The sequence below is a fragment of the Oncorhynchus tshawytscha genome, linkage group LG10, assembly GCF_018296145.1.
Source record: "Oncorhynchus tshawytscha isolate Ot180627B linkage group LG10, Otsh_v2.0, whole genome shotgun sequence".
NCBI lineage: Eukaryota > Metazoa > Chordata > Actinopteri > Salmoniformes > Salmonidae > Oncorhynchus > Oncorhynchus tshawytscha.
In genome coordinates this window covers 52,128,667-52,141,431 of record NC_056438.1, presented here as the reverse complement: position 1 = coordinate 52,141,431, position 12,765 = coordinate 52,128,667, and the positions used below count along the sequence as shown (strand labels likewise).

General features: G+C 43.3%; 1 protein-coding gene and 1 long non-coding RNA gene across 3 annotated transcripts; both read left to right on the top strand.

The window, feature by feature from the left end:
* Positions 1-867: 867 nt before the first annotated feature.
* Positions 868-1,937, top strand: LOC121847632. The gene is made up of 3 exons (XR_006084469.1): positions 868-1,193; positions 1,307-1,394; positions 1,536-1,937. It is a non-coding gene; the product is annotated as an uncharacterized LOC121847632 (long non-coding RNA).
* A 5,403-nt stretch (positions 1,938-7,340) lies between these two features.
* On the top strand, positions 7,341-11,112 carry LOC121847461 (ladderlectin-like). Of its 2 annotated transcripts, XM_042328705.1 has the most exons (6): positions 7,341-7,443; positions 8,596-8,683; positions 9,025-9,140; positions 9,452-9,643; positions 10,647-10,761; positions 10,880-11,112. In XM_042328705.1, exons 1-6 carry the CDS (start codon positions 7,429-7,431, stop codon positions 10,969-10,971), a joined length of 618 nt encoding a protein of 205 aa, XP_042184639.1. In that variant the 5' UTR covers positions 7,341-7,428; the 3' UTR covers positions 10,972-11,112. The 2 variants fall into 2 exon arrangements, with proteins under 2 accessions (XP_042184639.1, XP_042184640.1); XM_042328706.1 differs by lacking the exon at positions 9,452-9,643.
* Positions 11,113-12,765: the final 1,653 nt, after the last annotated feature.

The following is a 12,765-nucleotide window of genomic DNA, read 5'->3' as shown; positions in this document are numbered from 1 at the left end:
GTTTTCAGATTAGCCTTGTTAAAATCCCCAGCTACAATAAATGCAGCCTCAGGATATGTGGTTTCCAGTTTACATGGAGTCCAATGAAGTTCTTTCAGGGCCGTCGATGTGTCTGCTTGGGTGGGGTATCGAAGAATTCTCTTGGTAGATAATGCGGTTGGCATTTGATTGGTGAACAAAAGGACTTGAGTTCCTGTATGTTATGATCACACCACGTCTCGTTAATCATAAGGCATACACCCCCGCCCTTCTTCTTGCCAGAGAGATGTTTGTTTCTGTCGGCGCGATACGTGAAGAAACCAGGTGGCTGTACCGACTCTTGCTCGAATTTCGTCTACCATGTTGTCAAGAGACTGGACATTGGCGAGTAGTATGCTCGGGAGCGGTGCGCGATTTGCCCGTCTAACGGAGCCTGACCAGAAGACCGCTCCGTCTGCCCCTTCTACGCGCTGCTTGTTTTGGGTCGCCGGCTGGGATCCGATCCATTGTCCTGAGTGGTGGACCAAACAGAGGAGCCGTTTCGGGAAAGTCGTAATGTTGGGGAGTTGACGTTGCTCTTATATCCAATAGTTCCTCCCGGCTGCATGTAATGAAACTTAAGATTTCCTGGGGTAACAATGTAAGAAATAACAAATACCAAGTAGTGGGGCAGCCGTTTGGTGGTTCGAATCCCAGAATGTAGCTTTGCGTTTCCAAACTCTCGCTGGGTATAGACGTGTGAGTACAGATGGAATTTATTAGAGCCAAATGTATTAGACTGGTTTCAACTGTTCTGCCTGCGGATCACCGTGCTTCTACATCTGTATTGCTTGCTGTTTGGGGTTCTAGGCTGGTTTTCTGTAGAAGCACTTTGTGTGAAATCTGACCTAAAAAGGGCTTTAGAAATGAATTACATATGGAATCCCATGATGCGCAGTGTGACGTGTTTACTCCCTCCGTGCACAGCTAGCTAGTATAATTTCATCACCGTGATCATGGTATTGAACTGAAGGCCGTCACTTTACCAAGTGGGTGGAGGCAATACCCATTAGGGTCAGTAAGGGAAAGAAGAGTACGTGCTTAAATCTAAATTCCCTTCTGTGAACCATTAAAGGTGCTTGGAACCAAAAATAGATTTTTGTTTTGTATGATACCCATCAAGGACGAGACTGGCGAGGCCACCTCCAAGACGACGGTGGACATCAACACCCACGGTAATCTTGAGTGACCGAGGTCATGAATGGTTATTTTTTTACAATTTCTTTTGTTTTTTCCATGGTACATAATTAGACATATTTCAATATCGCTTTCCTACCCCCTCCTCCAGGTTTGGTGACTGGACCAACGAGACCCTCAAGACCGCCATGGGCAAGTCCCTTGATTGGTACCAGGAAGGATGTGAGAACAACCTGAAGGTGAGTCTCTCTTTGCACACAACAGCAGCTCCAGGCCTCCACCGAGTACAAACGGGAGCCGCAGCTGTTGACTGAGGTAAACAATGCAATTGTTATTGCACATACTGTAGTCTTTCAAATGTTTGTATAACGTACTTTCAGATCCCTGAAACCCCATCTGATGTGGTGGAAGTTTTTGGACCATCGACTGGCCGAGCCCCCCAGGAGGTATCCCATCCACCAGAACCAGTGAGTTCGGATCAGTTTGGTTTGCTGTGCTCTGAGTCGGAGTGGGACCAGTTAGGCTATATCTTCCAAAAGTGTTGAAGTACATATCTCCCATTTGTAACACTGCACCAATCCATGACATGTTCTCAGTGTAACCTGTGTGTTTGCTTGTTTGTGTCTGTCTCCTACCTTGTTCCCTTTAACTCTGCTCCTGTTCTCAAGAGAGCAGCAGTGCCTGGACTTTGCAGTCCCCCTTCCGAGACTGGCTGCCTGTTGAGAACAAGGGACAGGCAGAACCTCCCACCCACACAGCAACCACCACCTCTATATTCCACAAACCAGAATTCAGTATTTTAGTCTATGATTGCCATGTGAGTGTACAGAAAATCAGTTGAAAAAATTCATGACACAACTGTACCAAAAACGATTAAAGTTTATGTATGAAAATATATTGACAGGTTGGGTTTCACAAGGTGTTCATTATTGGAAGCTGTAAGGTATCCTTTGATGGTATTTATTTGTTCCAGGTTATTCATTGTTGTATCCTTGGACCTACACCAGATGATATATATGAGGGGGCGGGGGATGAATCATTTATTTCAGTGTAGATGAGGGCAGGTTAAATAAAACATGACAGCCAGACAAGCCAGTGACTGAATCAAAAGGATTTACATCTGAATGGAGTGGACATCAGCTTACTTTGTGATCTGTAAGGTAAGTAACTTTAATGTGTCAAGCAGAATACACGTTTTCTTTGCCATTTCCCGAAACGTAGCAACGTTTAAGACATGGATTTCATGTTGTAATGTTGACGAGGTACCCCAAAAAGTAGTTTGAATGAACGTTTCCATGTCACAAGCTAAACAGAGTTTGTTTAAACAGAGAAATTGTCGCAGAAATCAGCCTTGTTTGCATAGCGATGAAGAAAAGAACACAATTTAGGCTGTGATCTCAAATTCTAATCACTCCGTCGATATAGCAATGGACGCTAATAGTCGATCGAATCCCATTGTGACGCAGTGGGGGACAGTATTTGGCATGACAGGCCCCCATTGAATGTATTAGTCTCTCACTCATATAGCAAAATGTGTACAATTACTGGAAATTAGCTTCAAAACCGCAAAAATGTCTACACCTTATGGCAAAATGATGACACAATATGGCAGTCCCCGCACCACAAGGTTCATTCCGTTGGGCATGCACAAATAGTTTGTTGATTGCGCTCACAGAAAAAAGTGTGTAACTTTCCCTTAATCAGATTCTAGTTTCCAAATAATTCATTTAGTGCAACGATTTCATTAATGTATCAGTTTTGATTCCACAAGACACGAGCCAAGCTGATTCAAATTGTTCAGCACCGCATGACTTTTCACAGTTCAGCACCAGGATGTGGATAGCACACATGACATCATTGCCATTACCTCACGCTTGGTTTTGCAGGGGTCCTCCAATGTGCAAAGAAAACTACCCAAATGAATTTCCCAAAAGGAATCTGGTACATATGTTTGTGTGAAGTAACAATTTGTTCATTCATTCTCAAAGGGTATATGGTAACAAGGCTTGTTGACGCTTGTATACACATACTCTGGTAAGACCCGCTCAAGCCAGTGTCAAAAAGCCTCAAATTTTTCCAAAGGCAAATTCTATCATCTCAATGCTACTGGTCGATGTTTGGAAAAAATACAGGAGCAGAGTAGGAATAAGCTTAACTTATTCCTGCAGGTGATATCCAGGGATATAGAAGCATCAAAATATCAGCTGAACTTCAACTGTATTTTTGCTGTAAACCAAAACAGTGATAGCATTGACAGAACAGCATAAACAGATCTGGGAGTGTGGCTTTCAGTTAGTTCTTTTTGGCAACCCATCCCATGAGAGTGAGTGTCGCGCCAGTTCATCTGTTCTGTTATATTTAATCAAATCTGACTAACCCAGTGCACTGCTTGCTAATAATTCTATTTGCGTGTTTAGGTCAAAATACAAATAAGGTCCCCATTTGGAAAACTGACAAGTAAAGAGCAGTAGCAGTCAAAAGTTTGGACACATATATATATTCCAGGGTTTTTCTTTATTCTTTACTAAATTGTAGAATTTGACATCAAAACTATGACGTAACACACATGGAATCATTCCAAAGAAGTGTTAAACAAATCAAAATCTTTTTATTTTTCTTTATTGCCTTGACGACAGCTTTATTTTCTATCCAGATTCATGATGTAGTCATCTGGAATGCATTCAGTTAACATCCTTATTAAAACTGAATTTGTTGAATTTCATTCCTTCTTAATGTGTTCAGTCAGTTGTGTTTCATACAGAAGATCATTCCATTTATTTGACAAGAACAGCTCAAATAAGCAAAGAGAAATGACAGTCCATCATTGCTTTAAGACATGGTCAGTCAATGAGGAACATTTCAAGAACTTTGAAAGTTTCTTCAATTGCAGTCGCAAAAACCATCAAGCGCTATGATGAAACTGGGTCTCCTGAGGACCGCCACAGGAAAGGAAGACCCAGAGTTACCTTTGCTGTAGAGGATAAGTTCATGAGAGTTACCAGCCTCACACTGTCACCAAGATGGCATAGCAGTCAGACGTCTTTTGTCCTCGTCTTGTCGTGTCCCGTATATATATATATTTACAACTTTCTTCGCATACCTTTTTATATATATTTTTTCTTTTCCATAAACTCAACTTCAAAACACTCTCCTGCAACCCGCCTCACCAAATTTATAAAAATAAAAGAAAGTATTATTTCCCTCATCTGTAATCCTCCATAGAAGCTAACCAGAAGCTAGCCAGAAGCTACCCTGAAGCTAACCAGAAGCTAATCAGAAGCTAATCAGAAGCTAGCCAGAAGCTAGTTAGCTTCTTTACTGGCTAATCGTTAGTATTAAGCTAACCACGGTTTGTGTTCATCAGCTATCCTTTAGCTCGAAAATCTATCGCCAGTTTTGTACGGAGCGGCTCGGACCGGAACACACCGGACCTATTTTTCTCTCCATGTTCCCGGATTTCAATCGCAAGCTCTGGACATTTATACCTGGATCTCGCAGCTAGCTAGCTGCTATCCGTGTGACTACCGGCTTACTTCGATCCCGGAGCAAACATCAATTATTCCGGAGCTAGCCAGCTGAAGAGTTCCATCAGCCACTCCTGGGCTACAATCACCTATCCGGACCCGTTTTACTGCCCTGGTGTCAATGATGTTTCTAGAGAAAATATCTCTCTCATCATCACTTAATACCTAGGTTTACCTCCACTGTATTCACATCATACCATACCTTTGTCTGTACATTATACCTTGAAGCTATTTCATCGCCCCCAGAAACCTCCTTTTACTCTCTGTTCTAGACGACCAATTCTCATTGCTTTTAGCCATACCCTTATCCTCCTCTTTTCCTCTGGTGATGTAGAGGTGAATCCAGGCCCTGCAGTGCCTAGCTCCACTCCTATTCCCCAGGCGCTCTCTTTTGATGACTTCTGTAACCGTTATAGCCTGGGTTTCATGCATGTTAACATTAGAAGCCTCCTCCCTAAGTTTGTTTTATTCACTGCTTTAGCACACTCTGCCAACCCGGATGTTCCAGCTGTGTCTGAATCCTGGCTTAGGAAGACCACCAACAATTCTGAAATTTTCATCCCTAACTACAACATTTTCAGACAAGATAGAACTGACAAAGGGGGCAGTTTTGCAATCTACTGCAAAGCAGAGTTCTGTCCTACTTTCCAGGTCTGTAACCAAACAATTTGAACTTCTACTTTAAAAAATCCACCTCTCTAAAAACAAGTCTCTCACCGTTGCCGCCTGCTATAGACCACCCTCTACCCCCAGCTGTGCTCTGGACACCATATGTGAACTGATTGCCCCCCATCTATCTTCAGAGCTCGTTCTGCTAGGCGACCTAAACTGGAACATGCTTAACACCCCAGCCATCCTACAATCTAAGCTTGATGCCCTCAATCTCACACAAATTATCAATGAATTAAATAAGCATGCCCCATTCAAGAAATTTAGAACCAGGAACTGATATAGCCCTGGGTTCTCCCCAGACCTGACTGCGCTTAACCAACACAAAAACATCCTATGGCGTTCTGCATTAGCATCGAACAGCCCCCGTGATATGCAGCTTTTCAGGGAAGCTAGAAACCATTATACACAGGCAGTTAGAAAAGCCAAAAGCTAGAAATTTGCTTCCTGCAACACTAACTCCAAAAAGTTCTGGGACACTGTAAAGTCCATGGAGAATAAGAACACCTCCTCCCAGCTGCCCACTGCACTGAAGATAGGAAACACTGTCACCACTGATAAATCCACTATAATTGAGAATTTCAATAAGCATTTTTCTACGGCTGGCCATGCTTTCCACCTGGCTACCCCTACCCCGGTCAACAGCACTGCACCCCGCACAGCAACTCGCCCAAGCCTTCCCCATTTCTCCTTCTCCCAAATCCATTCAGCTGATGTTCTGGAAAGAGCTGCAAAATCTGGACCCCTATAAATCAGCCGGGCTAGACAATCTGCACCCTTTCTTTCTAAAATTATCTGCCGAAATTGTTGCCACCCCTATTACTAGCCTATTCAACCTCTCTTTCGTGTCGTCCCAAAGATTGGAAAACAGCTGCGGTCATCATTTACAAATTAGCCTCCAATACCCTACTCAACAAATTGGATGCAGTCTATCACAGTGCCATCCGTTTTGTCACCAAAGCCCCATATACTACCCACCATTGCGACCTGTACACTCTCGTTGGCTGGCCCTCGCTTCATACTTGTCGCCAAACCCACTGGCTCCATGTCATCTGCAAGACCCTGCTAGGTAAAGTCCCCCCTTATCTCAGCTCGCTGGTCACCATAGCATCACCCACCTGTAGCACGCGCTCCAGCAGGTATATCTCTTTGGTCACCCCCAAAACCAATTCTTTCTTTGGCCGCCTCTCCTTTCAGTTCTCTGCTGCCAATGACTGGAACGAACTCCAAAAATCTCTGAAACTGGAAACGCTTATCTCCCTGACTAGCTTTAAGCACCAGCTGTCAGAGCAGCTCACAGATTACTGCACCTGTACATAGCCCACCTATAATTTAGCCCAAACAACTACCTCTTTCCCTACTGTATTTATTTTATTTTATTTATTTATTTATTTTGCTCCTTTGCATCCCATTATTTTTATTTCGCAAATTATGCCCCACTGTATGTGTCAAACTGCTTGGCTTTATCTTGGCCAGGTCGCAATTGTGAATGAGAACTTGTTCTCAACTTGCCTACCTGGTTAAATTAAAAAAAGAAAAGAAAAGAAATGGCAGCCCAAATAAATGCTTCAGAGTTCAAGTAACAGACACATCTCAACATCAACTGTTCAGAGGAGACTGTGTGAATCAGGCCTTCATGTGTTATTTCACAGTTTTGATGTCTTCACTATTATTCTGCAAAGAAAATAGTCAAAATAAAGAAAAAGCCTTGAATGAGTAGGTGTGTCCAATATATATATATATATATGTTAACTTTTTATAGATTTGTTACATTTTCACAAAAGTTGTGCTATAATAGTGGACCAATAGAGCGCCTGTAGCACAGGCAAAGATATTTTTCCAGCACCCCAATTGAAAATAACATTCATTAAAAGTACCCTGCACCAACAAACTTCTTCCCGTGGCTATACGTTTTGGTTTTTGCCCTAACACAACACAGCTGATTCAAATGATAAAAGCTTGATGATTAGTTGATTATTTGACCGGTTAAAGGATGAGAGAGGGAGGGGTCTGACTGGATGGGTCCTTAAAAAAGGAGAGCAGGAAGCAGTAGAACTCAACTCACAAACAGAGCGCTGACATGACCAGACTACAGGTGAGAGTTCAACATAGTCATCTAGTACTGTATCTGCTTTCATCCCAAATGGTAACCTATGTGGTGCACTACTTTTGACCAGGACCCATCGGGCATATGTGACCCTGTTCAAATGTAGTGCGTTACATAGGGCAGGGGTCTCCAACAGGTCATAGTAGTTTGCCAAACAATTCAGATTTGAATTATTATTATTTTTATCACGTGTTCAACTGTCAAACACATCTCAAGTATCAGACACTGCAAGTTACTAAATCAACGCGACTTGACGTTATCCCACCTCTGGTTAGTCAACTATTGGCTTAAAACGTCACATTTAAAACCATATCTGCCAATTAATTTCCAGCAATATTGCCTTGTCGCTCACTCCCTGTGTAGCCAGTTGATGCCTAGTGGGTTGCCAGATTCTTTCACAGCTAAGTATTAACTGCAAGGTATACAATTTCTATACTTTTGACAAGTATCTATTGTTATTTGCAAACCTTGCCATGAAATGAGCATCAATTGGCAATACAGAACCATCGCTAGACTGGCACATTAGAACACGCATTGCTTTCTCATGTGTTACTTTTCTTCCAGACATAAAATAAATGGTATTCTGATGTGATTTAAGCACTGCCTTGGACTCCATTACCAATTGTAATTGAGTGGCAAACCAGGAAATTGAACTGAGAACATTTATGAAAATGGCTGTAATTTGGGGTTTAAAATCACAGTAGTTTATTACTCATTTTACTGTGTCTATTGCCAGAACGGTACACTGAAGAGTTGTAGGGCAGAGAAGAATGAGCCTATTTGAAAGAAGTCGCTTGCGACGTGTGTATTAAAAAAAGGTAGCTCATGCCAGGCAAGTTGCGTCTCCTGCTCTAGAAAAATGTACTTTACCAGCCAATTTCATTTGCAAAAAGGTGACTTACTAGGTGTGCCATGCATCGGGGTTAGTTATCTAGGGTGCTGTTTTGGGGAGAGAACCCAAGAGCATAGACTTCTCCTTATTCCCGTGTGCCAGGCTAATCTACTCTGTGGTGGAAGAGATGATACCTGGTATTCCTTAGCCCTTCATTAGTTGAATGTGTTAAGTGGACTTGCTGGGGTACTCGAGGAGAGGTTGGGGAAACACTGATGGCTTATCTCGTGTGTGTGTGTGTCTCTCAGGAGACTATCACCATGGCGATGTTGACCCTTCTACTGCTTCTCAGCGCTGCCTTTACACTGGGCGACAGAATGACTGCGCGCATAGCAAGTAAGAGTCAGCCTCACACTTTACATCACGAGTGTCAAACGCATTCCACGGAGTCTCTTGCATCTGCAGTTGGCTTACCTTTCAATGAAGACCTAGACAACCAGGTGAGGGGAGTTCCTTACTAATTAGTGACCTAAATTGATCGATCGAGGGAGGAGCGAAAACCTGTAGACACTCTGTGCTCTGTGGAATGAGTTTGTGCTTTACATCATTGATTGTGTATGTTTTGTTGTAGTGTGGCATGACTGATCTCCAAATGTTATTTTTGATGCAAGGGTCAGTCTGGACTATCCTTTAAAGTCTGCTGCAATTTCGGAACCCTCCCTGTCTTCTCCTTTCAGATGATTTGGTGACATTTGCAGCAGACCAAAGAAACCCATGCCCCAGAGGCTGGTTCCAATTTAATTCACGCTGCTTCATGTTTGTCAAAACTGCAAGGACATGGCCCAATGCAGAGGTATAATGCTTACTTTCTACAATTGAAGTCAACTTAGTTTTTTGAGTTAAAGGTGCTTTGGCCTTATTTTAACAGGCGCCTCATGTAAAATACTGAACCTCCCCTTAATATGCTGTAATTGCAATTTTCTATAGGCTTTTCAATATTGTGTGGAGTTGGGCCCTCTTGTATATTAGAACCCTCAAGGCATGGGTTAAGACTGAGATGAACTAATTCCTATATTTGAGATTCCAGAAGACAAATTCTCAGACTGGACAACTGACTAATACTTCCATTATGACATGTCTTTGTCTGTGTACTGCTTGCTCTAGCGCCACTGTCAGTTACTTGGAGAAAAACTGAAGCCTGTGTACAACACTGTAAAGTACCTTGGCGCAAACCTGGCATCTGTGCACAGCTATGAAGAGTCCCAATTTCTACAGGCGGTGGTGTTGATCACGACTGGCAGTTTCCCTCTTACCTGGATTGGCGGATTTGATGCTGTTCAAGCAAAGGTGGAAAAGGTACCCAAAGTGAAGATGCCTTAATACTTAAGACTAATAAAACCATCAGCTCGGAGTAGGTGTTAAGACACTGGTCAGACAACTCTGTGCCAGGAGTAATCAACTCGCCAGTTTCTCAGCTGGTAATGACCACAGTTTGAGGTACCGCAGAGGAAAGATTGACATTCGCAACTCGAGTTCTACGTGGAATTTGGATATTACCATTATATCCACACTCCCATTTTAATAACTGTAAATTGCTTTGGCACAGTAGGCATGAAGTTACTTGCCTACCTTTTAACCAAACACTATTCAAGTAAACATGGCCCAATGTCATCTCTTTAAACTGATATTAATGTGATTTGAAGTATTAGGCCTCGTGTGAAGTCATTGTCAAAAGCAAAAGAAATACTGTTGGTTGTAGGTCTAGATTTGAGTTGAGCATCTCGAAATATCCAGAGCAATTGCCACAGATGATCCATTAGATGAACCAGATACTCCATTGGCCTCTAACGATGTGAAGAGTCTGCAATGTCGGGCAGATTCGAGGGACAGGCACAACTCCGAGAAATGTTTTTCTCAGTTTCTGGCATGTCATGTGTGCTACTTGTATCAGTACTCGTAACGACCTAAGCATTACAAAACGTATATTTGCTCAAATAAGCCATTATGTTTTTCGTTAATGAAATTCGACATCTTATTGACGGCCATACAAAAACGAGTTGCTTGGTGACCAGGAAAAACGCTACCCGCTTGAGAAGACAGATTTTGGGCTTAGTTATCCTTCTCGCTTCGCCTCTTCCTCTTTGCAATGGCGCAGAAACAACTTACTAGCTGTCTTTTTCTAATTTTGGCATTTCTAGAAATGTGTATCAACACCCAACAGTTCCAGTGTCAGTCTGCACGTTTTGGTAGTGGTGCTTTTACCGTTTTGTTGGAGGAAAGACCATGAGTGTTGTATTTTAGAAATTGTTCAGCAAGCACATGTAACATTTGATACTGAGATCTCACTACTTCCACACAGGACAGGCTATGGTTCTGGAGTGACGGCTCCAAATTTGATCACGAGAGCTGGGCTGAAGGGGAGCCGAATAACCACAATGGTGCCAGAGAGCCATGTATTCAGATCAACTTTGGAGGTACATTATCATTCATCAAATTAAACTTTTTGAGTAAGTTTAACAAATAAATGTGACCTACTTTTCTCTTTTCGTGTGTACATCGAGAGGTCATTTCTATTTCGTGTTTCCTCTTAAGCTGAAAACGGCTGGAACGATGAATCATGTGGAAAGAGCTATCCCTCCGTGTGCTCCATAAGAACCTGTTTAATCCTTCAAACTGTCAATTGAAACCAAAGGATGCTGACACCAGAGTAGCATTTAACTGTAAATGTTTCATGTTATAGTGAATTACTTTGAAGGTATTTGTTGCTGTAAATGACATTTGACTTGTCTAATTGTAGCTTGTTGTCAATAAAACGGGTGTACGTATTTCATCTCATGAGTGGTTATTAAACATTGCTTCACTTTGTTTCTTGAAGAATAGAATTCTCTTAGGACCCAAAAAGTTGTCTTACTCCACAAACATTAACGTAAAGGAACAGTGTATATAGCTTTAAAATAAGTAGAAAATGATCATGCTGTTGTCAGAGCACCTTCTGTGAATTTTAAGTGTTACATTTCCCTACCCCATCAATTGTATTTGTCACATACACATGGTTAGCAGATGCTAATGCGAGTGTCGAGAAATGCTTGTGCTTCTAGTTCTGACCATGCAGTAATATCTAACAATTTCACATATGTACATAAAAAATATGGATGGCCGACCGGCATAGGCAAGATGCAGAAAATGGTTTAGAGTACAGTGTGTATATACCTCTGAGTAATGTCGGGTATGTAAACATTATATCAAGTGGTTAGAGGTTGGCAGCAGCCACTCAATGTTAGTGATGGGGGTAACAGTGATGGCCTTGAGAGAGAAGCTGGTTTTCAGTCTCTGTCCCCGCTTTGATGCACCTGTACTGACCTCGCCTTCTGGATGATAGTGGGGTGAACAGGTTGGCCTTCCTGTGACATGGGGTGGTGTCGGTGTCCTGGAGGGCAGGTAGGTTGTGCAGACCTCACTACCTTCTGGAGAGCCTTACGGTTGTGGGCGGCGCAGTTGTCGTACCAGGCGGTGATACAGGATGCTCTCGCTTGTGAGTTTCTGGTGACAAGCCGAGTTTCTTCAGCCTCCCGAGGTTGAAGAGGCGCTGTTGTGCCGCCTGTGTGTGTGGATCATTTCAGTTTGTCCGTAATGTGTCCGGAACTTTCCACTACTGTTCCGTCGATATGGATAGGGGGCTGTTTCCTGATGTCCACGATCATCTCCTTTGTTTTGAGGTTGTTTTCCTGACACCACACTCCGAGGGCCCTCACCTCCTTCCTGTAGGCCGTCTCGTTGTTGGTAATCAAGCCTACCACTAGTGTTGTCTACAAACTTGAGTTGGAGGCGTGCATGTCCACGCAGTCATGGGTGAACAGGGCGTACAGGAGAGGGCTGAGAACGCTCCCGTGTTGAGGATCAGCAGGGTGGAGAAGTTGTTTCCTACCCTCACCACCTGGGGGCAGCCCGTCAGGAAGTCCAGGACCCAGTTGCACAGGGTGGGGTCGAGGCCCAGGGTCTCGCGCTTAATGACAGGTTTGGAGGGTACTATGGTGTTAAATGCTGAGCTGTAGTCGATGAACAGCATTCTTACATAGGTATTCCTCTTGTCCAGATGGGTTAGGGCAGTGTGATTGCGTCTGTGAACCTATTGGAGTGGGTTGACTAGTCTCTCAAAGCACTTCATGATGACGCAAGTGAGTGCTACGGGCGATAGACATTTAGCTCCGTTACCTTAGCTTTCTTGGGAACAGAAACAATGGTGGCCCTCTTGAAGCATGTGGGCACAGCAGACATGGAAAGGATTGCTTGAATATGTCCGTGAACACACTAGCCAGCTGGTCTGCGCATGCTCTGAGGACGCGGCTAGGGATGCCGTCTGGCCCGGTAATACGTTTAAGTGTTTTACTCACGTTGGCTGCGGTGAAGGAGAGCCCGCAGGTTTTGGGAGCGGGCCGTGTCGGTGGCAATGTATTGTCCTCAAAGCGAGCAAAGAAGTT

Coding starts and splice junctions, on each gene's coding strand:
- LOC121847461 (XM_042328705.1), top strand. Junction 9,141..9,451: donor GGACATGGCCCAATGCAGAG/GTATAATGCTTA, acceptor TGCTTGCTCTAG/CGCCACTGTCAGTTACTTGG. Junction 10,762..10,879: donor TATTCAGATCAACTTTGGAG/GTACATTATCAT, acceptor TTTCCTCTTAAG/CTGAAAACGGCTGGAACGAT.